This window comes from Trichosurus vulpecula, chromosome 1 (genome assembly GCF_011100635.1).
Source record: "Trichosurus vulpecula isolate mTriVul1 chromosome 1, mTriVul1.pri, whole genome shotgun sequence".
Taxonomy (NCBI): Eukaryota; Metazoa; Chordata; class Mammalia; order Diprotodontia; family Phalangeridae; genus Trichosurus; species Trichosurus vulpecula.
Window position 1 is genome coordinate 284426892 of NC_050573.1, and position 25060 is coordinate 284451951.

The 25060-nt window shown below is 37.8% G+C and overlaps 1 protein-coding gene across 1 annotated transcript in view; it reads left to right on the forward strand.

Annotated features, from left to right (window-relative positions):
• The window catches only part of PREX2 (phosphatidylinositol-3,4,5-trisphosphate dependent Rac exchange factor 2), a 422543-nt gene that overhangs the window by 279985 nt on the left and 117498 nt on the right, over positions 1-25060 (forward strand). Inside the window, exons 32-34 of the mRNA XM_036740899.1 lie at positions 2925-3142; positions 10665-10767; positions 16268-16411. Of these exons, the coding sequence (XP_036596794.1) occupies positions 2925-3142; positions 10665-10767; positions 16268-16411 (465 nt within the window). The remainder of the gene's footprint in view (positions 1-2924; positions 3143-10664; positions 10768-16267; positions 16412-25060) is intronic.

The window sequence follows — 25060 nt, forward strand, 5'->3', positions numbered from 1 at the left end:
AACTATTAAAACATCAATAGTAGTATATAAAATGCCAGGGTTTTTTTTAAATGACTAGAAGTCTACATAATAAGCAGCTTCAGAGAAGACGTAAATGCAGAAGTGAAGTTGAAATCTTCAGTAAGCACAAAAACCATTAATTTGAGAGTACATGAAAAATTTTCCATCTTCAGAAACGATAAACAAATTGTTACATAAAATAAGATTATGTTTTTTTCCAAAACTTTATTGAAAACAGAAAACAGATGCTATAATTCTTGCTGTATTTTTTAATTGTGAAGTATGGCTCTGGTAAATGGTAACTGTAAATGGCAAATGGCTGTGTAATTGACCAGGAAGACCTTGGAATTTATAATAGAACATAGAAGACCTGGTTTCTATTCTTCATTCTGCCTCTGGCTCATTCTGTGATATTAGGCAAACCTCCCCTTCATGATTGTTTTTTAATCAAAAAGAAATTAGAACAATAATTCTTACTTGTGTTTTGTATATAAATGAGATGGCAATTTCTGCTACATTTCTTTGAAAGGGAGTAATGTTATGTGTCCATTTGTACAAGGAAGGATTTCTGGTCTGCGGTTGGCAAGAAAATTTCTCCTGAATGTGTAGTGCTTTTAATTAGTAGTCTGTAGTTCAGTATTTATGATGTAATAATTCATCCAGTTAAATGTTCAAGGACCCATAGGAACTTTTAAGGTTTCATAGTCAGAGAGGTTACCTCCTATTTAAAAGAGAAACATAATTTATTAAGCATGTACTGTGTTTAAGAAAATGGAGATATTATTTAAATAACCACTTAGGTCATATTACTCTAGGTAAAAGAGTCAGTTATAAGCATAATTAGGTATTAAATAGATTCCACCAAGTGTTAATTATGGCACCTGAAGGATTGATAACCAGTTTTTAATAGATCTTTTAATTTGGCTAATAGTTAAGATAGAAGATAGCAAAGACTAAGAGAATGAAGACTTCACCTCTATTAAAAAGAAGAGAGAAAAGCATTTTCTTTTTAATAGCAATTTGGAGATAGACTCTTTCAAGCAATGGCAAAGTTACCAACTATTTTGATTTGATGCTTACCCATGCTCAGAAAAGAACAAGGCTTTCTCTTGCCATGAACCTTGTGCTTCTCCTATCTACATTATCACATCTTTCCTTCCTATTAGGTGTATAATTAGGAAATTAAGTTAAGAAAACAGTGATTAAATTACTTAAGATAGTAGGTAGAAATACTACTTCAGTAACTGCCTCAAACTTTTAACCTTACCTGGATCACATTAGACACCATTGCTTCCAAGATGTCGCCAAAGACAAAGAATGTTTGCAGATGCAGCCCAGGCATTGTTGTACCTGACAGCTGTTGAGATCCACTTGGTTAGAACTCAAGAATTTTTTTAAAGTTGATAATGAAACTACAGATAACATTATTTTCAGATTTCATAGTGAGCTTTAGGGAAGATAAAATATTAAAGATAAAAGGAAAATTCACAAAGATTAATGGGAAAATTTTACTTATGTTTTTTAATAACGGTATCCTTAACATCTTAGAAAATGTAAGACTTCTGAACTTTGCCGTTAACCAAATTAAACACTGGGCTTTGGGAAAAAATGAGAGGAATGGTATAATTCATTCTCATTCCACTACTTAGAAATTAAATATTTTCATCAGTAAAATAGAACCACTCTGAATGAGAGCCACATGTATTTGCATGATATATGCCAACTTCGAACTTGTTCCCTGTACCTTCTTCCCAAAAGATTCCCTGGTATAACACAAACAAAACAAAACAAATATAAAAACTACACGTTAGTGAGCAAATGTGAACTTTGCTATTTAGTCCAGGGGCAAACAGTTTTTTTTTCATTAGTCAGAGTTTGTAATATTTTTCCTCTGTAACTGAGAAAATAGAGTAGTTCCCTTGTGTGGTCAAGAGCTCAGATGTCCGAGGTCATCCTTTCCCTGGAACAACATGGAGCCGTAGGGTGAACTTCTTATCAATTAACCCTTTGCTTGGATAGGTTGAGGCTCAGGTCCAGACAAAAGCTTCTACGACCTCATTTTCTAAACTTATTATAATAAAAGATGTTAGTTAATGAAAACTGATCTCTGTTGAGGCATATATATCCTTGCTATACCGAAGAGGAGAACTCAGTGCTGGGAAAGTATGACTTGGCTTAAATGTGAAAACCTACATGTACTGCATGCAGTCTGATAAATTCAATAGTATAAAAGATTATAAGTGAAATGAGTGCTTGGATATTGCCTCAGATATTACCCCTATTGAAATTATGCATTAATATCTTATATCACTATTAAGTAATCCTCCTAAATTAGCACCTATGGCACTGTTTTGCATTTGCAATCCCAAACAGATAGTTGTAATTTATATTGCTGTGGTTAAATAAATGCTCTCAAAAGCAAATTCTAGAGGACTTAACAAGGAAAAAAATAGTTCTATGGAAGATTATTTGTTAGAATGTTAGAGCTGGAAGGGATTTTGCTGATAATTTAATCCCATTCTTTCATTTTATAAATGATGAAACTGAGGCCCAGAGGGTCAAAATGACTATCCCAAGGCCAGACAACAAACTAGAATTTTGGAACGAGAATTCTTGTTTTGTGGGAACTACTGTTTCTGAAATAAATCTTGGTCTGTCTTTAAAAATGATTTAACAGTAACAACATACTTATAACATGCAAGTATTATTTAGTTATTTCTTAAAATTGAGTTTTAGCTCCATTGTTTTATAACAGAACATTGCTAAAGGCAGTATTTCAAAAGAAAGTATGTTGAAATAAACATTTTTCTTTCTGTTGAAAAAGAAAACTAATAGCAAATTGTGAAAGTGGGTGCTTAATTAGGTCAAATTATCAACCAGTGGTCTCTTTCAAAGTTGTTTAATTATGTTTTTTCGGATCACAGATACTGAGCTACAACTCAGAAGAGACATGGTTTTCTGCCAAAGTCTAGTGGCCACAGTCTGTGCTTTTTCTGAGCAGTTAATGGCTGCTTTAAATCAGATGTTTGACAACAGCAAAGAGAACGAGATGGAGACTTGGGAGGCCAGTAGACGGTGGCTGGACCAGATCGCCAATGCAGGGGTTCTTTTTCACTTCCAGTCGCTGCTTTCACCCAACTTGGTAAGCCACTACTGAAGCCGTGTTTCTTTTCCTATAAATTTTTGTGGGTTGTAATATGTGTGTTATTTATGTTATTAGGTATATTTATGCATTCTTCATAATTTCATTCCTTTATTATATTAGCTGCTGATCAACTAATTTTAATCAATTCTATTCATTAGGCTCACCTTAAATACCTACTGTGTGCAGAGCACAATACTTGGCTTTGTGGAAGATAAACTTTATATTAAATACATTCAACGCATTCTCTGATCTCATGGAACTTAGCCTAGTAGGAGAATATGACATATACACAAATGATTTATTTAAAATGATTTTTGATTGAACAGGTAATCATGGATTTGTAAAACTTTATCATTGGATCAAATCTTAGCTGCATCTATAAATACTTTTACATTTTAAAAATCACTCATTTAACCTTTCTAGCTCTCATTTTCCTAATCTTTGTATTGAGGCAATTATGCTAGAGGATTCATCTAGAATTGCCCAGCTCTGAAATTTTATTATTGTAAGAAACACTAGTGCCAGAGAGGTCAAGTAATTTTTCAAAGGTCACATGACTTTTTAGTGAAAGACTCAGAAATATATCCGCGGTCTGTTGACTATTATATGTTCCTACTATACTGCACTTCCCTGACAAAACTCTTGTTTTTTAGTTTACTTAAGTGTGTTTAATAAACAGATTCTTCTTGACTCTGTATAGATTTTGTGGCCATAAAAACTGAAGAGAGGAGCTGATTCTGTTATTGTTTCTTACTTACCAGGGACAGAAGAGACAGACTGCAATAAAATTAAAGCCCTCACTAATATTGGTATTTTGGGCCTATGTTTGATAGACAAGCTATGACAATGTTCATGGCAGTACAGTTTGACAATCTGTTTAGGATTTGCAGTTGTTGACTAATTCTGTAGTTTTCCTTTGTCCTTTTAAAACTCTGAATGTTACCATTACAACAGCAGAATATCCTTTGTTTATACATTCTTTTCCTGCAATGGATATGAAACAAATATGATGAAATATTTAGGAAATATTTCTAGAACAAATTCTGAATCTTAACACAGACATTTTTCTTGATTCTGGTAGATGCAATAACTGAAAAATTATTAATTAAACTCATTCATTTTGATTTATCACCTTTCATAAAGCTTTTTCTACCTTGATACCTGGAGACTTTTGTTTTATAAATCAAATTTGCATTTCAAATCACTCTCTGAACATTTTATATGTGTGTGTGTGCTTCTGTGTGCATGTGTGTATATATGTTTATGTGTATGTATGTATGTGTATATACATACAGAAAGCTTGGTTTGCCGCTTCAGAAGTGACAGGTATAAATAAGGGTATGATCCCTGATATCTAGAAGCTTGTTGTTGGTAGAAGATTGGCCTTTATTCAAGGTCTTCAAAATAATTGTTTTATGGGAAAGGACTTTAAAGATCATTTAGTCTGATGTCCTCTTGCAGATGTAGAAATTTGAAGTTAAGAGAAATTAAATGACATTCTAAAGTCATACAGATTACAAATGATAGAGCTAGGATTTGAGTCCAGGTTTTCTAATTCCAAATCCAATATCCTTTTCATGACATTTATCTCCAATATTTCTTAGTTGACTTTAGTAAGGGGGTTTTAACCTCAAGTCCATGAACATTAAAAATATATTTTAATTTTATTTCAGTGTAATTGATTTCTTTTGTAATCCTACGCATTTTGTTTTATGCATTTAAAAGCATCATTCTGAGAAGGGGTCCATAGGTTTCACCAGTATACCAAAGAGGTTCCTGACACACACAAAAGATGACCTAGATCAATAGGCGGAAATTCAGTCTAAGGCAAAACAAACAAACAAAAAAAAAACCCCAACTTTTTATAGATAGAGTAGTCTGAAAATGGCATGGATGGCTTTGTAAGTTAGTGAGTTCCTTATCTTTGAAGGTCTGATGGGATTTGGCATAATTAACATGGAGCCATATGCAAAATGGAGCCTCTGGAGGTTCCTTATATTGTACAGGGAAGGCCTCTTCACTTTGGAGTCTTCTCTGGGTATCCTTCACAACAACAGCAAACATCTTTGCTATATATGTCTTCCTGTTTTATGCCTGACTTGATATCTATAGACAGGGAGTCATGAAACAAAGTTCTCTCTTGTTACAGACAGGATGTATATCCCTCATAAAGTCTTTCTTGATGCCTCATCATGGTATGAAGGTGAACATGGGTTCACAAAGGCTATGGTAGGTAAGCATAAGCTTTGGCATTTCTACCATGTGTGAATGGTTTCATCAAGCATAGTCCCCAAAGCAGGACATTCTAAGGACAATCCTTACTAAGGAAGACTCCTCAACAGTAGGCTGGCCGTTTGGTGATGAATTCACTGGAAATGTATGGAACAGAGAAAAATCATACCATTTAGCCCTTGATCAGTTGTGGCCTAGGGGCTAGGTGAAATTCATTTCATTTAAATCAATTTAATTCAGTAAACATTTTTTTTGAATGTTATAGCTTGCCAGGCACTATGCTAGACACTAATGGAAACATCAAAATAAATAAAATGCAGGCTCTTCTCCCAAGAAGATTACTGCCTAGTACAAGTGGTTAAAGTCTTGTGTGTGTCATGGTCTGATGATGCCTATGAATTCGTCAGAATAATGTTTTAAATGCATAAAATGCATGGGATTATGAAAGAAATTAATTACTGTAAATTGAATTAAAGATGTGATTTTTCCCCATCTGAGTTCATGGATCCTGGGCAGTCTTTCTGTGGTTAGGAACTTGTGGTCTAGTAGAAGAATAATTCATGTTCACAGATAACTCTTAAACATATTAGATTACCTTAGGTGCATAAAATAATGGACACATGGTTCTAGAAAAGGTACGAAGAAATAAAGGACATTTCCAACTGAGAAAATCTATGATAACTTTGTGGAGTGGGCAGCATTTGAAGCATCTGAAGCATGTTTACTAGCATAGGATATATCACCACAAAATCAAGGAAGCAGAAGAAGGTAGGTTTTATTTCTGAAACAGTGAGCAGTGCAATATTACCAGAGCATAGAATGAATGAAGGGAAATAGCATGACAAAACTAGAAAAAGAGGTTGGAACCTAATTTTGAAGCATTCAAAGGAATGCCATGTTTTGGAGTTTGGTCCTTTTTTTCTATTATTTTGAACAATTCTGAATAATGGAGTGATGTGATTAGGACTGAATTAAGATGATAAATCTAGCAATCAAGTCAAAGAGACTGGAGATTCAGAGACTAGTTAGGGGAGAGAATTTTACAGGGCAGTAAGGAGGGAGGGAATACAGAAGAGGAATTATATTCTTAGAAATATTGTTGATGTGGGACTGGTAGGGCCAGGCAATTAAAATAAAAATGTTGATGCCTTTTTATTTGGAGGAATCAAATAGGTGAGGTAATAGAAGAGCTGCTGCTACTGATCTCATTAGCAAAACTAGGGAATTGAGGAGGCAGGACATTTTGGTAGATATTATAATTATTTTGTACATATAGGACCTTTTCTTCTTTTCTTTCTTTGATCTTTTTGGGGTTGTAAAGAACTGGAAACCAAGGAGGTATCCATCAATTGTGGAATGGCTCAACATATTTTGGTACATAAATTTAATACTATTGTGTTGTAAGAAATGAAGAGACAGTTTCAGAAAGTCCTGGGAAGACTTGTATGAATGATTGCAGAGGAAAGTGAGCAGAACCAGCAGAGTACTAACATAAAACAATACCAAAAATATGATAGCAAATAATACAGTGCCATGCTATATCATATCATACATTACGATACTCATTAATTAAACACCTACTATGTGACAGGTATTGTGATAAGTACTGGGGACATACATAAGAAAAAGAAAACAGAACCTCTGCTCTCAAGGAGCTAACAATCTAATGGAAAAAGACAACACACAAATAACTTTTAAGAAGCAAAGGCCTGGTGGTATGGGGTGAGGGGAGAAGGTACTCAGCAGAAGGGTATGATGGTGTTGGACTTGACTCCAAAGAGTGAACCTAATGGGAAATGGAGAGTTCATTAGGCTTCTGAGCCTCTTTATGTGGAAGCTTTGAGAGGAAATTTTTGCTCTGCCCTCTAGCTCTCCAATGAGAGGGGCACAGGATACTGACCAAAGCTGATGTGGTCTCTGTAGTGATGAGTTTCCTAGTGAATGAGCTTTGGGAGTCGGGTGAGGGCATGATAATGGTGGAATAGAATCCAGGAATAGTTTGCGGGGGGAGGGAAGGGGATGGGGTGGGGGAGAAGATAAGAAAAAGATACCACATACTTTGTGACAGAGAGATAACTAATGTGCAGAATTAGAAATGTGTTCTGAACATAGCCAACATGGGAATCTGTTTTCCTTGACTGCTTATGTGATAGATGGTTCCTTCTTCTTTCCCTTCCACCCTTCCTTCCTCCTTTTTTTCCTTCTTTCCTTCCTCCCTTCCTTCCTTCCGTGGGACTGTGAAGAAAAACATGCACCATTCTACAAATAGTAATTTAATAAAATCAAAAAGTGGTCAAAAAAAGTAAAACCTTAAAAATGTCAGCTGCTTGAGGGTAAGGATGTTTTTACTTTTCATTTTTTTATTTCCAAGTTATATAATACAATACTTGTCATAAAACAAACTTTTAATAACTATTTTGTTGGGCAGCTAGGTGGCAAAGTGTATAGAATACCAGGCCTAAAGTCAGGAAGAATCATCTTTCTGATTTCAAATCTGGTCTCAAGATGCTAGCTGTGTGACCCTGGGCAAGTCATTTAACCCCTTTTGCCTCAGTTTCTCTATCTGTCAAATGAGCTGGAGTAGGAAATGGCAAACCACTCCATTATCTTTGCCAAGAAAAGATTCAGACATGACTGAAAACAACTGAACAACGGCAACAATAAAAACTAATTTTTGAGTGGATTTTTTTCCATAGAAAGATACTGTGCTGAACTTTGAACATACTGAGATCATGGACTCATGATCACGTTTAAAAAAATTTCTTTCTCCAGGGGCAGCAAGGTGGTGCTGTGAGTAGAGCACTGGCCCTGGAGTCTAGAGGACCTGAGTTCAAATTTGGCCTCAGACATTTGACACACGTACTAGCTGTGCAACCTTGGGCAAGTCACTTAACCCCAATTGCCATGCCTTCCCCCCTCCAAAAAAAATAATAAAAGGTTTTCTTTTCAGGAGTAGAATCAATGCAACCAAGTGCTGAAATGTTTCATGTAGAATGCTTATCTTAGCACACAAGAGTTAACTTGCAGAAATTAAGAATTTTTTCCCTCTTGGATCAGTTTTTGCTAACGTGCTATGGAATATTTATATTACTTTCTATCTTGTCACATGCAATATTCATTATGTTTTTATAGAGAAGCTTAGCTAATGGCACATCTGGTTTCACGGTTTGGCAGCTGAATCTGCCATAAAAAAAAACAAAAACAAAAACAGGAAGAAAATAAGAGCAATGGTACGCTATTGGCTATCACTGAAATGGGTTCAACCTTTGTGGATGAACTCTTACTTTCTTTCTAATAGTTCAGTATTCGTGCCAAGAGACCGTGCACTTTCTTGTTTGGCCTCTAGCACCAAGAATTCAAGTATCACTACAGCTGTAGCATTTGGAAAGGATCTTAAATATAATCTGGACCAGCTCTTTCATTTCACAGATGAAGAAAAGGCGATTCCAGTAGGTCAACTGACTTGCTCAGGGTTTCACAGTTTGGGGATTTTAATGCCTGCTCTCTGATTCCAGATCCCACACTGCTTCTGCTACTCCATATACCTCAGTTCAAGTCAGAGTGTGAAACTGATTTTTAAACACTTACTATGTGCCAAGCACTTGTAATACAAGATGAAAAACATTGTTCTTGTCCTCTAAAAGTGGCTTTCTGATGAGAGGAGACAATGTATAGGAGAGTGTTCAGCTGAAGGACTGATCAAAGGATCTGGTGGTCAGTGGGGTCAGAACTGCTACAGGGCCAATGTAGATTGTGCGTGCGTGCATGTGTGTGCGTGCGTATAAAATATAAACCATCATAATGAAATAAGTAGGTGTTGCAACAATTCAGCTAGCAGCTGTTGTGGGGTTGAAAGACCAACACAAACCCAACAAGAACGCTGCCATCACAGGTTCTTTTATCTGCTTTACTAAGGAAAGTAATGTTAAGGGGTTAACAATCTTATTTCAATCCAACATACAAATATCACTCACTTAGTTCAGGGGAAAAAGCCAGCACCCTGAATTTTAGAGCGAATACAAACAAATTACAAAGATACATTATAAACAGACCAAATACAATTCATAGTTACCAACATCTGAGTTCAGGAGCCAGGGGAGCTCATAACAAAGGCTGGCCCAGAGTCACCCGCCATTCCTCTTGTGGCTCAGAGCCCCAAGCAAATTGCTGTGTTCTCCCTTTTTATATAGTCTTTAGCCACCAGAACTTAGGCGCCTACTATTGGCTCTGGTCTTAGCAACTCCCCTTAGGACCCTGAAGGCTTCACACCCACATAGGCTTAGCACCTAGTAGCTAGGGGTTTGGGGCCTACCCAAGAGTGGAAGATCTAATCAGACCTTGCCTCACCTGAAGCCTATTCATGTGGGTGGATGGGTGGAGAGAAGATCTTCTCACTTACTGATTGCCTTTACAGTAGGTTGGATTAGAGCTTGTCAAGGTCCCATTACAGCTCAGAAATGGTCTTTTTCTATAGGTGGAGAGTATAAACTGAGGAAGGCCCAAAGGCTGTAAAGGAGATATTCTGGTTCTAACTGATGAAGAATAGTCACCTGTAAAAAGCTGCTTAGTTATCCAGCTGTGGAAATAAATTGACTGGAGCATAAATTACTTTATAAAGCTACCACTGTGAAACAGAATATCTAATATTCATTATGTTTTTAAAAAAGAAATTCCACTAAATATCTTAACAAATTTCTTTAAAAATACTACTTGTCAAAAGCATTACTGTGATAAGAATTTGTTATTGTTGTTCAGTTGTTTTAGTCATGTCCCACTCTTCATGACCCCATTTGGGGTTTTCTTGGCAAAGATACTGGGGTGTTTTGTAGTTTACTTCTACAATTCATTTCACAGATGAGGACCTGAGGTAAATAGGGTTAAGTGACTTGCCCAGGGTCACACAGCTAGTAAGTATCTGAGGTTGGATTTGAACTCAGCTCTTCTTAACTCCACGCCTGGAACTCTATCCACTGCAATGTCCAGCTGCCACTTATTTATAAATTAAAATAAACTCCATATGATTAGAAAAGTCTGTAAATAATCTTTAAGAAATTATTGTAAAAATAAATTGACCAGAAGAAAGAGTAAACCTTTGTATCAGTAGAGGCAGATTCACTTTCTTGTGACTTTTACAAGGTCATTACTTTTATAGCCCTTCAGTCGATAGGACTGATGTGTTTTTTTTTTTTTTTTTGCAATAGCTACTGATAGTTATTTTTCTTGTGGGACAGACAAAAAGGTTAAAAAAAGTCATTATTTTTGTCTTGCTTGTTTTGTTTACATTTAGACTGATGAACAAGCCATGCTAGAAGATACACTGGTTGCATTATTCGATTTGGAAAAGGTTTCCTTTTATTTTAGACCAGCAGAACAGGAACCACTAGTTGCAAGTAAGTAATTACATTTTGGAAGATGTGTTTTTCCCATTCAAACAATAATATCATGCACTTTCAACAGTGATGTGTTCCTTCTTAAATGGTTTAAACAGATTTTATGTGAACCTCTAAAATTTTATAGTGAAATCATTTAGAAAAATTATCAGGCTAAGATGGCGGCTGGTAAGCAGGGAATAGAGTGAGCTCCATACCGAGTCCCTCCAAAAACCTATAAAAAATGGCTCTGAACAAATTCTAGAATGGCAGAACCCACAGAACAGCAGAGGGAAGCAGGGCTCCAGCCCAGGACAGCCTGGATGGTCTCTGGGTGAGGTCTATCCCACACGGAGCTGGGAGCTGGGAACGGAGTGGAGCAGAGCCCAGCCTGAGCAGCGTGGAACAACCAAACTTGGAGTCCGGCGGATGCGGCCCCTAGCGCCCTGAATATGTGAGCTGCGGCAGTTACCAGACCCCTCGACCCACAAACACCAAAGACTGCGGAGAAGGTTAGTAGGAAAAGCTGCGGGAGTGGAAGGAGTTCGTGGTTCGGCTTCCAGCCCCGGGGGCAGCGGAGGTGGGGCAGCTACAGTTGCTGCTGCTTCTGGCCCCAGGCCCACCTGGTGGGAGGAATTAAGTGGCAGATCAGAGCAGGAGTGCACAGCCTGCTAAAGATCTAAGCCCAGCCCAGACTGGGGGTTCTTGGGGAAGGAGTAGTTCTGGTGTGACAGAGCTGGCACCTCCCCCCCAAATGTGGAACATAGAACTCGTTAGTCTACAAGCAGTCATACCCCACTGAAAAACTCAAAGGTCAAGTTAGTTAGTTGGGAATATGGCCAGGCAGCGAAAGCACACCCAGATTCAGTCTCAGACTTTGGATTCTTTCTTTGGTGACAAAGAAGACCAAAACATACAGCCTAAAGAAGACAACAAAGTCATAGAGCCTACAACAAAAGCCTCCAAGAAAAACATGAGCTGGCCCCAGGCCATAGAAGAGCTCAAAAAGGATTTGGAAAAGCAAGTTAGAAAAGTAGAGGAAAAATTGGGAAGAGAAATGAGAAGGATGCGAGAAAACCATGAAAAACAAGTCAATGACTTGCTAAAGGAGACCCAAAAAAATACTGAAAAATACACTGAAGAAAACAACATCTTAAAAAACAGACTAACTCAAATGGCAAAAGAGCTCCAAAAAGCCAATGAGGAGAAGAATGCCTTGAAAGGCAGAATTAGCCAAATGGAAAAGGAGGTCCAAAAGACCACTGAAGAAAATACTACTTTAAAAATTAGATTGGAGCAAGTGGAAGTTAGTGACTTTATGAGAAATCAGGACATTATAAAACAGAACCAAAGGAATGAAAAAATGTGAAATATCTCCTTGGAAAAACCACTGACCTGGAAAATAGATCCAGGAGAGATAATTTAAAAATTATTGGACTACTTGAAAGCCATGATCAAAAAAAGAGCCTAGATGCCATCTTTCAAGAAATTATCAAGGAGAACTGCCCTGATATTCTAGAGCCACAGGGCAAAATAGAAATTGAAAGAATCCATCGATCGCCTCCTCAAATAGATCCGAAAAAGATATCTCCTAGGAATATTGTTGCCAAATTCCATAGCTCCCAGATCAAGGAGAAAATACTGCAAGCAGCCAGAAAGAAACAATTTGAGTACTGTGGAAACCCAATCAGAATAACCCAAGATCTGGCAGCTTCTACATTAAGAGATCGAAGGGCTTGGAATGCGATATTCCGGAGGTCAATGGAGCTAGGATTAAAACCTAGAATCACCTACCCAGCAAAACTGAGTATCATGTTCCAAGGCAAAATATGGATTTTCAATAAAATAGAGGACTTTCAAGCTTTCTCAGTGAAAAGACCAGAACTGAATAGAAAATTTGACTTTCAAACACAAGAATCAAGAGAAACATGAAAAGGTAATCAAGAAACGGAAATTGCAAGGGACTTACTAAAGTTGAACTGTTTTGTTTACATTCCTACATGGAAAGATGATGTGTATGATTCATGAGACCTCAGTATTAGGGTAGCTGAAGGGAATATGCATATATGTATATGTTTATGTATATATATAAGTGAATGTGTATATATGTATATATCTATGTGTATATGTATGTATGTGTATGTATGTATGTATATATATATGTATATGTATATATATGTATATATACATATATGTAAAAGAGAGAGAGCAGACACGGTGAGTTGAAGATGAAGGGAAGATATCTAAAAGAAATAAAATGAAATTAAGGGATGAGAGAGCAACATACTGAGAGAGGGAGATAGGGAGAGATAGAATGGGGTGGATTATCTCGCATAAAGGTGACAAGAGGAAGCAGTTCTATGGGAGGAGGGGAGAGGGCAGGTGAGGGGGGAATGAGTGAACCTTGCTCTCATCAGATTTGGCCTGAGGAGGGAATAACATACTTACTCAGTTGGGTATCTTACCCCACAGGAAAGAAGAGAGAGGAAGATAAAAAATAAATAAAAGGGGGAGGGATGATGGAGGGGAGGGCAGATGGGGGTGGAGGTAATCAAAACAAACACTTTGGAAAGGGGACAGGGTCAAGGGAGAAAATTCAATAAAGCGGGATGGGTTGGGAAGGAGCAAAATGTAGTTAGTCTTTCTCAACATGAGTATTGTGGAAGGGTTATACATAATGATACACGTGTGGCCTAGGTTGAATTGCTCGACTTCTTAGGGAGGGTGGGCGGGAAGGGAAGAGGGGAGAGAATTTGGAACTCAAAGTTTTAAAAACAGATGTTCAAAAACAAAAACACAAAAAGTTTTTGCATGCAACTAGAAAATAAGATACACAGGGAATGGGGCGTAGAAATTTATCTTGCCCTACAAGAAAGGAAGGGAAAGGGGGATGAGAGGGGAGGGGGATGATAGAGGGGAGGGCTGACTGGGGAACAGGGCAACCAGAATATATGCCATCTTGGAGTGGGGGGGAGGGTAGAAATGGGGAGAAAATTTGTAATTCAAACTGTTGTGAAAATCAATGCTGAAAACCAAATATGTTAAATAAATAAATTTAAATTAAAAAAAAAGAAAAATTATCAGGCTAAGACATATATGGATTTAAGTTACTAAATTGTATCGGTAATCTGAAATCTTTCTTTTTATTCATTAATTTAACCTCTGGCCCTCTCAGACCAAAAGCAGTTGTGTTTTACTAGAGCATTTAGCAAATAAATAGCATCATAAATTTCACAGAGCTCTCACGTCTTCATATTCTACTTCTGAGAGAAGTCTGTTAAACCGCTGAAGTTCCTTTTTTCCTCACTTATTTTTTTCTTAAAGTCATGTCATTAAGCAACTTTATCAGGCCCATTTTTATGTGAGAAAGAGTGGAGGAATTGAAAGGTTTCTTGCTTTCCTTATGTTTACAGTGTCTACCTAGGAATAGAACTAAAACTTTAATTCTGGATTTAGATTCTTACTACAAGTTTGTATTTAGCAATCTTATCGCATTTGTGACATAATCATGAAGATTCATAGCTGAAATGTTTTAAATGAGTAATAGCTATGCGTCTTGTGAGAAATATGTAGGTTAAAAAGAAGGGGCAGTGGATTAGGAATCAAGAAACTCAGGTTTGAATCCCTGCTCCATCACTAACTCATTGTATAGAGAATGGGCAGTTCCCATCTCCTGAGGACCACTGCTACCTCATGTATGAACCAAGTAGGTTAGATCATGTCAGTGTCCCATTACAGCCCAGAAATGTTATAGTGCGAACTGAGGAAGCCAGATAGGTTGTAAAAATAAGTATTCTAGTTCTAGCCGATGAAGAACAGTCCCTTATAGATTCTACTTAGTCTCTTTCTCTTTTCTTATTTGCCTGTCAAATCAGGAGTTGGGATGGAAAGGGGAAAAAAGCAGGGTGGATATAATAATAATAATTAATAATAATAATAATGATAGCTAGTATTTATATAGAGTTTTAATGTTCACAAGCAACTCATTTGATCCTCACAACTCTGAGACGCAGGTGTTATTATTATCCCACTTTACAGATGGAGGAACTGAGGCAAACAGAAGTTAAGCAATTTGCCCAGAGTCATATAACTAATAAGTATCTGAGGGAGGATTTAAACTCAGGTCTTACTGACTCCAGGTTCAACACTCCCTCCACTGTGCCACCTAGCTAGTAATAGGATATGATAATTCTCATTGAGCTGTAATGCCATTAATTTTTTTTTTCTCCAGGATTCTGATGCAGTGGATAGAGAACTAGGCTTGGAATCAAGCAGACGAGTTCCAAACCTGCCTCAGACATTTACTAGCTCTGTGACCCTGAGCAAGCCCACTTAAAATGGGGAAAATAATAACACATAGCTCACAGGACGATATGTAAAGCACTTTGCTAACCCTATATTTAAGTCAAATAGTAAGCATATCTATTAGAATTTTTTTTTGTGCAATGGTGTAAGGTTGACAGGGAATAAGATCTTCCTTCCCCATCAATAGACCTTATGTGTAGCCCATTAAGGGAAGCTTACTTGCTTGTAGGAAGGCTTACACACCTTTTGTTAATTTCTAATTGGGCACTGAGCCTATTAGCTGAAAGAGTATATATTCTGAGAGGTGAGCTTTTGCTTTGGGGCCGCACTTATGAGAAAGATGTTGTGATTCCCTGGTCAAGACTCTGAGCTTCCCCCACTCCTCAGAGGTAAAGACTCTCTCGATTCAGTGGTGGATGTAAAGCTTTGATTTGATTTTTTTCTGTTTAATTAAAGAAGATCATTGACCCCTTTTAAGTTGCTTTCCTCATAATGCAAATAAAAGAACCTGCACTAGCAGCCATCCTGGGTGTGCCAGTGTGATTGCCATTACAAATGGGAATCACTTTTCACAGACTTTTTATTACAGAAAAGAGGGAGTGTAATGACTTCTCTGTGAATCATTCTTACCAAATATTCACCATTTGAGTTTGTGATTTCCTTTTTATAATTCATTTCTAGGCTTATATTTTTCATGACTTAGTGTGGTGATTTTCAGTGACTATCAGGGAAAGCCCTAAGGGAATATATGTTTAACATGGTGCTGTGGGAATTATTCAAGTAAAACCCTAGCTATGTTTCATAATAGGAGCTGCATGCCCAGTTTCTTGAACACTACTTGGAAAGTGAACCCCAAGGAATCATTCCAACTAAACTCTGAAAGAGACAGCTGTTCTGGGAGATTTTGAATCTGAACCACTGTGAATCTAAACCTCTTATTTAGTTGAGGGAGACATCTGGTGTGTCAAAGTGTAAGGAAGCTTCCTATTAGAGAATTTTATATACAGTAGAACAGTAAATCTGTTGTCTCTGCTAATGAGAATCTGATTTAATCCTCCTTCACTGAACAATAATGCAAGTATTCACCATCTGAGCCATATGTAATTAAGAACTTTAACGTGTTGGTTTCTAGAAGTTTTTGGCATTTTTTAAAAATTAAAAAAATGATGGCTTATAGAGCCTCATCAAAATAATATAACATTAAATGTACTTTCAGATGTGCCTCTCACATATCAAGCAGAAGGGAGTCGGCAAGCTTTGAGGGTTTATTTCTACATTGATAATTATCACTTTGAACAGCTGCCTCAAAGATTGAAGAACGGAGGAGGATTTAAAGTCCATCCGGTTCTTTTCGCACAAGGTAGGTGTATCCTTTTCTTCCTTAAAATATGTCAGTAATGTTTACCTTTAAGTATTTGTATCAGTGATATTTAATGCCACATTTATATTTTAGGCTTATATTTTTATTTTATCTTATTATTTTTAATAGGCTTTTATATTTTAGGCCTTATGTAAAATATTGTTCCTTACTCTGCATCCATTTAGTGAAAAGTAAAGAATTTGGAGCAGCTGGGTGGCTCAGTGGTCAGAGTGTTATACTGGAGTCAGAGAGACTCAGGTTCAAATTTGGCTTTAGACGCTTACTGGCTGTGTGACCCTAGGCAAATCACTTAATCCTGTCTGCCTCAGTCTTCTCATCTGTAAAATGAGCTGGAGAAGGAAATGACAGAACCACTCTAGTATCTTTGCCAAGAAAACCCCAAATATGGTCACAAAGAGTCAGACGCAACCGAAAAACCACTGAGCAAACAACAAAAGAATTTGGAGAGAGTCAAGGAGAAAGCATCACAAGTGATTAAAAGGTTGTAAAAGACATGGAATGAGTAGCACTCCTTGTCTTTTAGTTAAAACTGGCCTTTCTGTAGCATTTTAATGTTTGCCGAATATTGATATACTTTATCTCATCTGAGCCTTACAATATCCCTGCGAGGTACTATAAATGCCATAGGTATTATCATTTCCATTTTAGATCTAGGTGGCACAGCAAGGAGCATTGGACCGGGAGTAAGGAAGACCAGAGTTCGAATCTTGTTTCTGCTATTTGCTAGCTTTGTGACCCTGGGCCAGTCATGTACTCTCTGTCCGTCTTATTTCTCCCCATGGTAAAATAGGGGTTATGACCTGCCAGGGTTGTTGTGAAGATCAAACGAAATATTTGTAAAGTACTTTGCAAACTTTAAAACAGGATACAGATATTAGTGGTTGTCTATCATTATTAAATAAAGAAACTCAGGCTTAGAGAGGCCCCAGTTCTGACCCACATTTGTATAATTAACAGTATCAGAGGCAGCACTTGAATGCGAGGCTTTCTGACTTCAAGTTCAGCATTTTCCCACATTGAATCTAGTTCAGAGGTAAAAGAGATGAGGACTGTCTTTTTCATTGTCCTCAAATGACCTCCTTTCCACAAGAGAATTGTTCAGAGGAAATGGTTTTAAAGTGAAGCAAGGGATTTTAAGATTGATGTAGTTGTTCAGTCCTGTCCAATTCTTTGTGACCCCATTTGAGGTTTTCCTGGCAAAGATACTGCCATTTTCTTCTCCAGTTCATTTGACAGATGAGGAAACTGAGGCAAACAGGTTAAGTGGCTTGCCCGTGGTCACACATTAAGTATCTGAGATCAGATTTGAACCTGGGTCTTCCTGATTTCAGGTAAAATGCTCTATCTCAGGAGTGGGGAACGTGTGTCTTCAAGACCACATGTGACCCTCTAGGTCCTCAAGTGACTGAATCTAAACTTATTTTGTTCTGTGGATTCAGTCAAAGGGTCACGCTTGAGGACCTGGAGGGTCACATGTAGCTTCAAGGCTGCAGGTTCCCCACCCAGGTTCTATCCACTGCATTGCCTAGCTAGAGCTGTGAGAGGTGGAATAAAGTCTATAGAAGGTTATAGAATTTTCTTTTTCTATTTCCATGAGGCATCAGCTAAAGCAATGGTGTGAAATTCAAATAGAAAAGGACACTATCCTCATGGGTTGCATATTGACTTAGTTTTTACATGTTTTATTGTTTTTATTTATTTTGTTAAGTATTTCCCAATTGCTTTCTTATCTGTTTCAGGCTGCACTCGGGTGATGTGAGCCACATGTAGCTCATAGAACTCATGTCTGACACCTCTGTTCTAGAGGATGCATATAACTTTGCTGTTGTTAAGTCATTTCAGTTGTAACTGATCCTTTTTGACTTCGTTTGGAGTTTTCTTGGCAAAGATAGTGGAATAGTTTGACATTTAGAACTGAGCCAAAAAGGGTTAAGTGACTTGCTCAGGGTCACAGAGCTGACAAGTATTTGAAGCCAGATTTGAACTCAAGAAGAAGAATCTTCTTACCTCCAGAACCAGCACTCTATCCACTGCGCCATTTAGGTGCCTATAGTGTATGTATGGATATGGATACACATATACCTACACACGTACATACATATACATGCCTATATACATTTTGAGGTTTCTTCTAACTTATGATTTCTCCAGGAAAAACCATCAGTCACAGATTTGACTTAGTCCATTTCTCTCCCAATATCTTTATATTTACTAGTACCTAGTATATTACCTAGCACATTGTAGATGGTTAATAAATGCTAGTTGAGTGATTAATTTCTATTTTAAAATGCTGTAGATTTCCAGTGGCAGTCTCTATCCTCAATATTATATACTTTAAAAAATTAATTGTAGGTACTTTTAAAGGCTCTTTACTACTCTTCTAAAACTAATCATTGCTAAAGATTGTCAAGAGAATAATAATGAGGATGATTATGATTGTGACAATAGTAACTGACTTGTATATAGCATTTAAGGTTTGCAAAGAACTTTGTAATTTTTTTTCTTATTTGATCATCCCAACATCCCTAAATTGAAAATAATATTGGAACCATTTCTCCATTTTGCAAATGAGTAAATTGAGGCTCAGAGACATTAACTGACTTGTCCAGGGTCACCCAGTTTGTAGGAAACAGAGGCAGAAGTTGACTTGGATCTCTTCTCACCAGCCTCAGTCCCTTTCTCTTCTCCTTATTCCTCAACACATCAAGGGAGATGGGCAAAGTAGCTTTTAAATAAGTGTGTAATTTTAAGGAGAGTATTTGAGCTAAAAGTAGCATGTGTCGTTGTAGAGGATTATAAAAGTGGTAGTACAGGGCCTAGGCTTGTGATTTCATTGGTAAAAGGAACTGCGAGGTGAGGAATTTTCCACCAGTGTAAATTGTCCCTTTCCTGAAACTTAAAAGTCTCAGAGAATTGCCCAGAGCTCTGAGAAGTTGTGACATGCCCGGATTCCCATAGGGAGTAGGTGTCAGAAGCCTCTTCCTGCCTCCAAGTTTGCCTTCCAATCTCCACAATACTATACTCCCTCTCTAAAAGTGATAGGTATTAGAAAAGAGAAGGACCTAGCAGAGAAAGTTTATAATAATGGAAACATCTTGCTATCTTTTCCTCTGAAATGATTCTTGACATCATAGATGGCACTGAGTCACTTTTCTTGTTGACTACATGTGACATCTTTTATTGAAAGCAGAATAATCTTACTCCACAGCCAATTTATAAAGGGAAACATCAAGATGTTTCCTTAATTTTATCTTTTTAATCAGTTAGCTTATAGGTAGTAAATATATAGCAGATATTTGCTTAATTATGATTCTATAAAACAACTATAATCACTCTGAAATTTTAAGTAAATTGATTCAGAAGAAATGGAAATAAAGTCATAGTAGCTCACTTTTATATAGTACTTTAGTTTTATTGGAACATTTCAGCATCTGAGGTCCTATAGAGGTTAAAAAATGTGAAACAGTTGGTCTTCTTAATGATCTGGCAATAACAAAGGTTGTTTATTTAAATAAGGGTACAGATTGTTCTTCAGCATTCACAAAATGCACAGGAATCATTAGTTTTCCTTAGTATTCATTAGCTGGATCTAGATGCAGGAAATTCAGACGGTAGCCTGAGTGGAGATTAGCATCTGGTAATTGAAAAAGGTAGGAAATGGAGAAAGATTTCCAATTGGAGACTGTTCCTAGGATACAAGTTTATATTAAGGATTTTTAGTTTTAAATGTTAGTCTTATGTTTCTTCCCTGGATCACCAAAAAGAAATGGGTTTGGATGAGGACAAAAGAAGGCTTCTATAAATTCATTTTCAACATCGCCCCCTGAGATGTTTTGAAATACTAGGTATTTTTATTGAAGCAAAGAATACATAAATTGGTATTTTCCTGTTTTTCTTTCCCTGCTTCAATTCAACAAGCATTTATTAAATGCCTACTATGTGTCAGACACTGTGCTGCCACTCCTTGGTAACAACTAAAAAACTGTGATTACTCAGAGGAAGCAACAAAAGGGGTCTTTCCTTGTTGAATATTATCACGTAAAGATTCAAAATTTAGTTAGTATACAACATATAGATACCAGAAAGCAAGGAATGTCAAGAATGTAGGTGGCAAGACCAAGGGTTAAGGAATATACACTAAGGGTCAGAGAAAGCAATTGGTCCAGAATTCAGGTTGGCAATAGAAGTGAGGCAAGGTAGGGCAGAAATCCAATAAAGCCCACATAAACTCTGAGGCATTCTCATCTCAATTCCCATTTCCATTCCACCTGGCCACATCTCACCCTCAGGGGTAATTTTGTAATGACTTTGAGCCCCTACTTGTGTGTTTACTTACAATTACTCCCTTGCTTGCAAGTTAAGGTATCCATCACCTTTCTGATGTCATTGGTCCTCTTTGAGAATGAAGGACAAACAAAAACAGCAATTACTCCCAATGTTAGAAGTTAAATTTCATTCAGACAGCTGGCTTTGAGCAGCTTTTAGAAAGTGGGGTTTACTAAGGTAGAACACTAAAACTAGTTGATACAAAAATTCCCCTTTCCAAAGGGGTTAAATAAATAAATGGGGGGGGGGGGCAGAGCCAAGATGGCAACTGGAAAGCAGGGACTTGCGTGAGTTCCCCCCCCCGGCCCGTCCCTCCAAAAACTTATAAAAAATGGCTCTGAACAAATTCTAGAACTGTAGAACCCACAAAATAGCAGAGGGAAGCAGGGATCCAGCCCAGGACAGCTTGGATGGTCACTGGGTAAGGTCTATTGAATGGAACTGGGAGTGGAGCCCAGCATGAGCCCACCTGGACCAACCACACTGGGAGCCCAGCAGAACAGGCCCTAGCATGCACAATCAGTGAGCTGTGGCAGTTAACAGACTTCTCAAGCGACAAACACCAGAGATAACAGAGAAGAACTGCAGAACAGACAAAATAGCAGAGGGAAGCAGGGCTCCAGCCCAGGACAGCCTGGATGGTCCAGGGTAAGGTCTATCATGCACAGAGCTGGGAGCGGAGCAGAACAGATCCTAGTGTGGGCAGTGGCAGGACCAACCAGATCTGGAGCCAGTTGGAACAGGCCCTAGCATCCTGAATCAGTGAGCTGTGTTAGTTACCAGACTTCTCAACTACAAACACCAAAGACAACAGAGAAGGTTAGTGGAAAAAACTGCCTGGGACAGAGTGAAAGGAGTTCACAGTTAGGCCACTGCCCTGGGGAAAGCAGAGGTGGTACAGCTACAGAACTATAGCTGCAGTTGCCTCTGGCCCTAGGCCCACCTTGTGGGAGGAATTAAATGGTGGATCAGAGCAGGAGTGCAGAGCCTGCTTAAGATCTGAGTCAGGTCCAGATTGGTGGTTCTTGGGGGAGGAGGAGGAGAGCTGGTGTGGCAGAGCTGGCTGTATAGAAATAGCTCTGAAAACAACAGGACATCCCCTCAAGCTGGGAACAAAGTACTCTCTACTCTACAAGCAGTCATACCCTGACAAAAAAACTCAAGGGTCAAGTAGTTGGCTGGGAACATGGCCAGGCAGCAAAAACAGACTCAGATTCAGTCTCAGACTTTGGAATCTTTCTTTTGCAACAAAGAAGACCAAAACATACGGCCAGAAGAAGTCAACAAAGTCAAAGAGCCTACATCAAAAGCCTCCAAGAAAAACATGAACATGTCTCAGGCATGGAAGATCTCAATAAGGATTTGGAAAAACAAGTTAGAGAAGTAGAGGAATAATTGGGAAGAGAAATGAGAATGATATGAGAAAACCATGAAAAACAAGTCAATGACTTGCTAAAGGAGACCCAAAAAAATACTGAAGAAAAGAACACCTTAAAAAATAGACTAACTCAAATGGCAAAAGACCTCCAAAAAGCCAATGAGGAGAAGAATACCTTGAAAGGCAGAATTAGCCAAATGGAAAAGGAGGTCCAAAAGTCCACTGAAGAAAATACTACCTTAAAAATTAGATTGGAGCAAGTGGAAGCTAGTGACTTTATGAGAAATCAAGAGATTATAAAACAGAAGCAAAGGAATGAGAAAGTGGAAGACAATGTGAAATATCTCATTGGAAAAACCACTGACCTGGAAAATAGATCCAGGAGAGATAATTTAAAAATTCTTGGACTACCTGAAAGCCACGATCAAAAAAAGGGCCTAGATATCATCTTTCAAGAAATTATCAGGGAGAACTGCCCTGATATTCTAGAGCCACAGGGCAAAATAGAAATTGAAAGAATCCACTGATCACCTCCTGAAAAAGATCCCAAAAAGAAAACTCCTAGGAATATTGTTGCCAAATTCCAGAGCTCCCATATCAAGGAGAAAATATTTGAGTATTGTGGAAACACAATAACACAATCGGAACAACACAAGATCTAGCAGTTTCTATATTAAGGGATTGAAGGTCTTGGAATACAATATTCCGGAGGTCAATGGAGCTAGGATTAAAACCAAGAATCACCTACCCAGCAAAACTGAGTATCATGCTCCAAGGCAAAATATGGATTTTCAATAAAATAGAGGACTTTCAAGATTTCTCAGTGAAAAGACCAGAGCTGAATAGAAAATTTAAATTTCAAACCCAGGAATCAAGAGAAGCATGAAAAGGTAAACAAGAAAGAGAAATCATAAGGGACTTACTAAAGTTGAACTGTTTTGTTTACATTCCTACATGGAAAGATGATGTGTATGATTCATGAGACCTCAGTATTAGGGTAGATGAAGGGAATAAACATATATACATACATACATATATATATATATGTATATATATGCATATATACACACATATATACACGCATGTGTGTGTGTGTGTGTGTGTGTGTGTGTAGACAGAGGGCACAGGGTGAATTGAATATGAAGGGATGGTACCTAAAAAAATAAAATCAAATTAAGGGATGAGAGAGGAATATATTTAGAGATGGAGATAGGGAGAGATGAAATGGGGTAAATTATCTCACATAAAAGTGGCAAGAAAAAGCAATTCTGTAGGAAAGTAAGAGGGGGCAGGTAAGGGGGAATGAGTGAATCTTGCTCTCACTGGATTTGACCTGAGGAGGGAATAACATACACACTCAATTGGGTATCTTACCCCACAGGAAAGAAGGAGGAAGAAGATAAAAAAGAGGGGGATGATGGAAGGGCAGATTGGGGGAGGAGGAAATCAAAAACAAACACTTTCAAAAAGGGACAGGGTCAAAGGAGAAAATTCAATAAAGGGGGATAAGTTAGGAAGGAGCAAAATATAGTTAGTCTTTCACAACATGAATATTGTGGAAGGGTTTTACACAATGATACGCATGTGGCCTATGTGCAATTGCTTGCCTTCTTAGGGAGGGTGGGTAGGGAGGAAAAAGGGGAGAGAATTTGGAACTCAAAATTTTAAAAACAGATGTTCAAAAAAAAGTTTTTGCATGCAACTAGGAAATAAGATACATAGGCAATGGGGCATAGAAATTTATCTTGCCCTACAAGAAAGTAAGGGAAAAAGGGATGGGAGGGGGAATGGGGTGACAGAAGGGAGGGCTGACTGGGGAGCGGGGCAACCATAATATATGCCACCTTGGAGTGAGCAGGAGGGTAGAAATGGGGAGAAAATTTGTAATTCAAACTCTTGTGAGAATCAATGCTGAAAACTAAATATATTAAATAAATTAATTAAAAAATAAATGACACACTCTCCCTCAAATATATAGAGTTCCAGAAAAATAGGCTCAAGCATAGAAAGTCCATAGAACAATAGGGTACCTCCTCACAGCTCCAAGTTGCTGCAAATTCCTTTCTCCCATTCAGTGAGTTCTTGAGAAGTTCCCATAAGCATGGTGAATTTGCATCCATCTATCCATCTGTCCTTGGCAACTGATACATACACTGCTGATCTCTGGGTTCCAGACTCCTCAAAGCAATTTCTAGAAATCCTGCCATTCCAACTAAAGAAATCCCATAACTGATTAAAACAGACTTCTTGTTTAGCATTTCATTTAATCAGATGTCTTTCAGAAACTTCCCATTTAAACTAAGGTCTTTTGACCAATCGAAATAGGTGTGTTCTCATTTGGTTAAGATATCAAACTAAAATGGGGTAGAACTCTTTTTTCAACTCTCTCCTCCTTACACAAGGACAGGAAAATAAAGTCAAGATTGCCAGCAGCAGACAGATTTTTAGCAAGTGAACCTGGTGCTGAAATAGGGTTTTGGTTTATGTTTTTGTCTAGACAGGAACTAAATCAGTGACTATAGATGATCATCAGGTGAAGGCAGTTCAATTAGTATTGATTTTTTTAAGGTACAACAAGGCAGTTGAAGTTACATTCTAAGAGTCTGTTGAGTTTTTTTAGGATTGTAGAACTACAGTCTTAACTACCTTTGCCAGGTAGCATCTTGCAGAATTGTGTAATAGATTCTGCACCAGTCTTAGAACCAATTCACATTAATTAGGAAGAGGGGCATCTGTCTGTTTGATTGCAAAACAAAGTAACTATGAAGCCTCCAGTGGTCTAGTGCTCATGACTCCACAGTGGCAAAAGAGGCATTGCAGTACACAATTAGGGGTAGACTTAGAAGAAACTAGTGTGTCTCCTTTCCCATTAAATAAGTATTTACTGTTATAGATAGCTTACCACTTGGAAGTTTGAGGGTTAT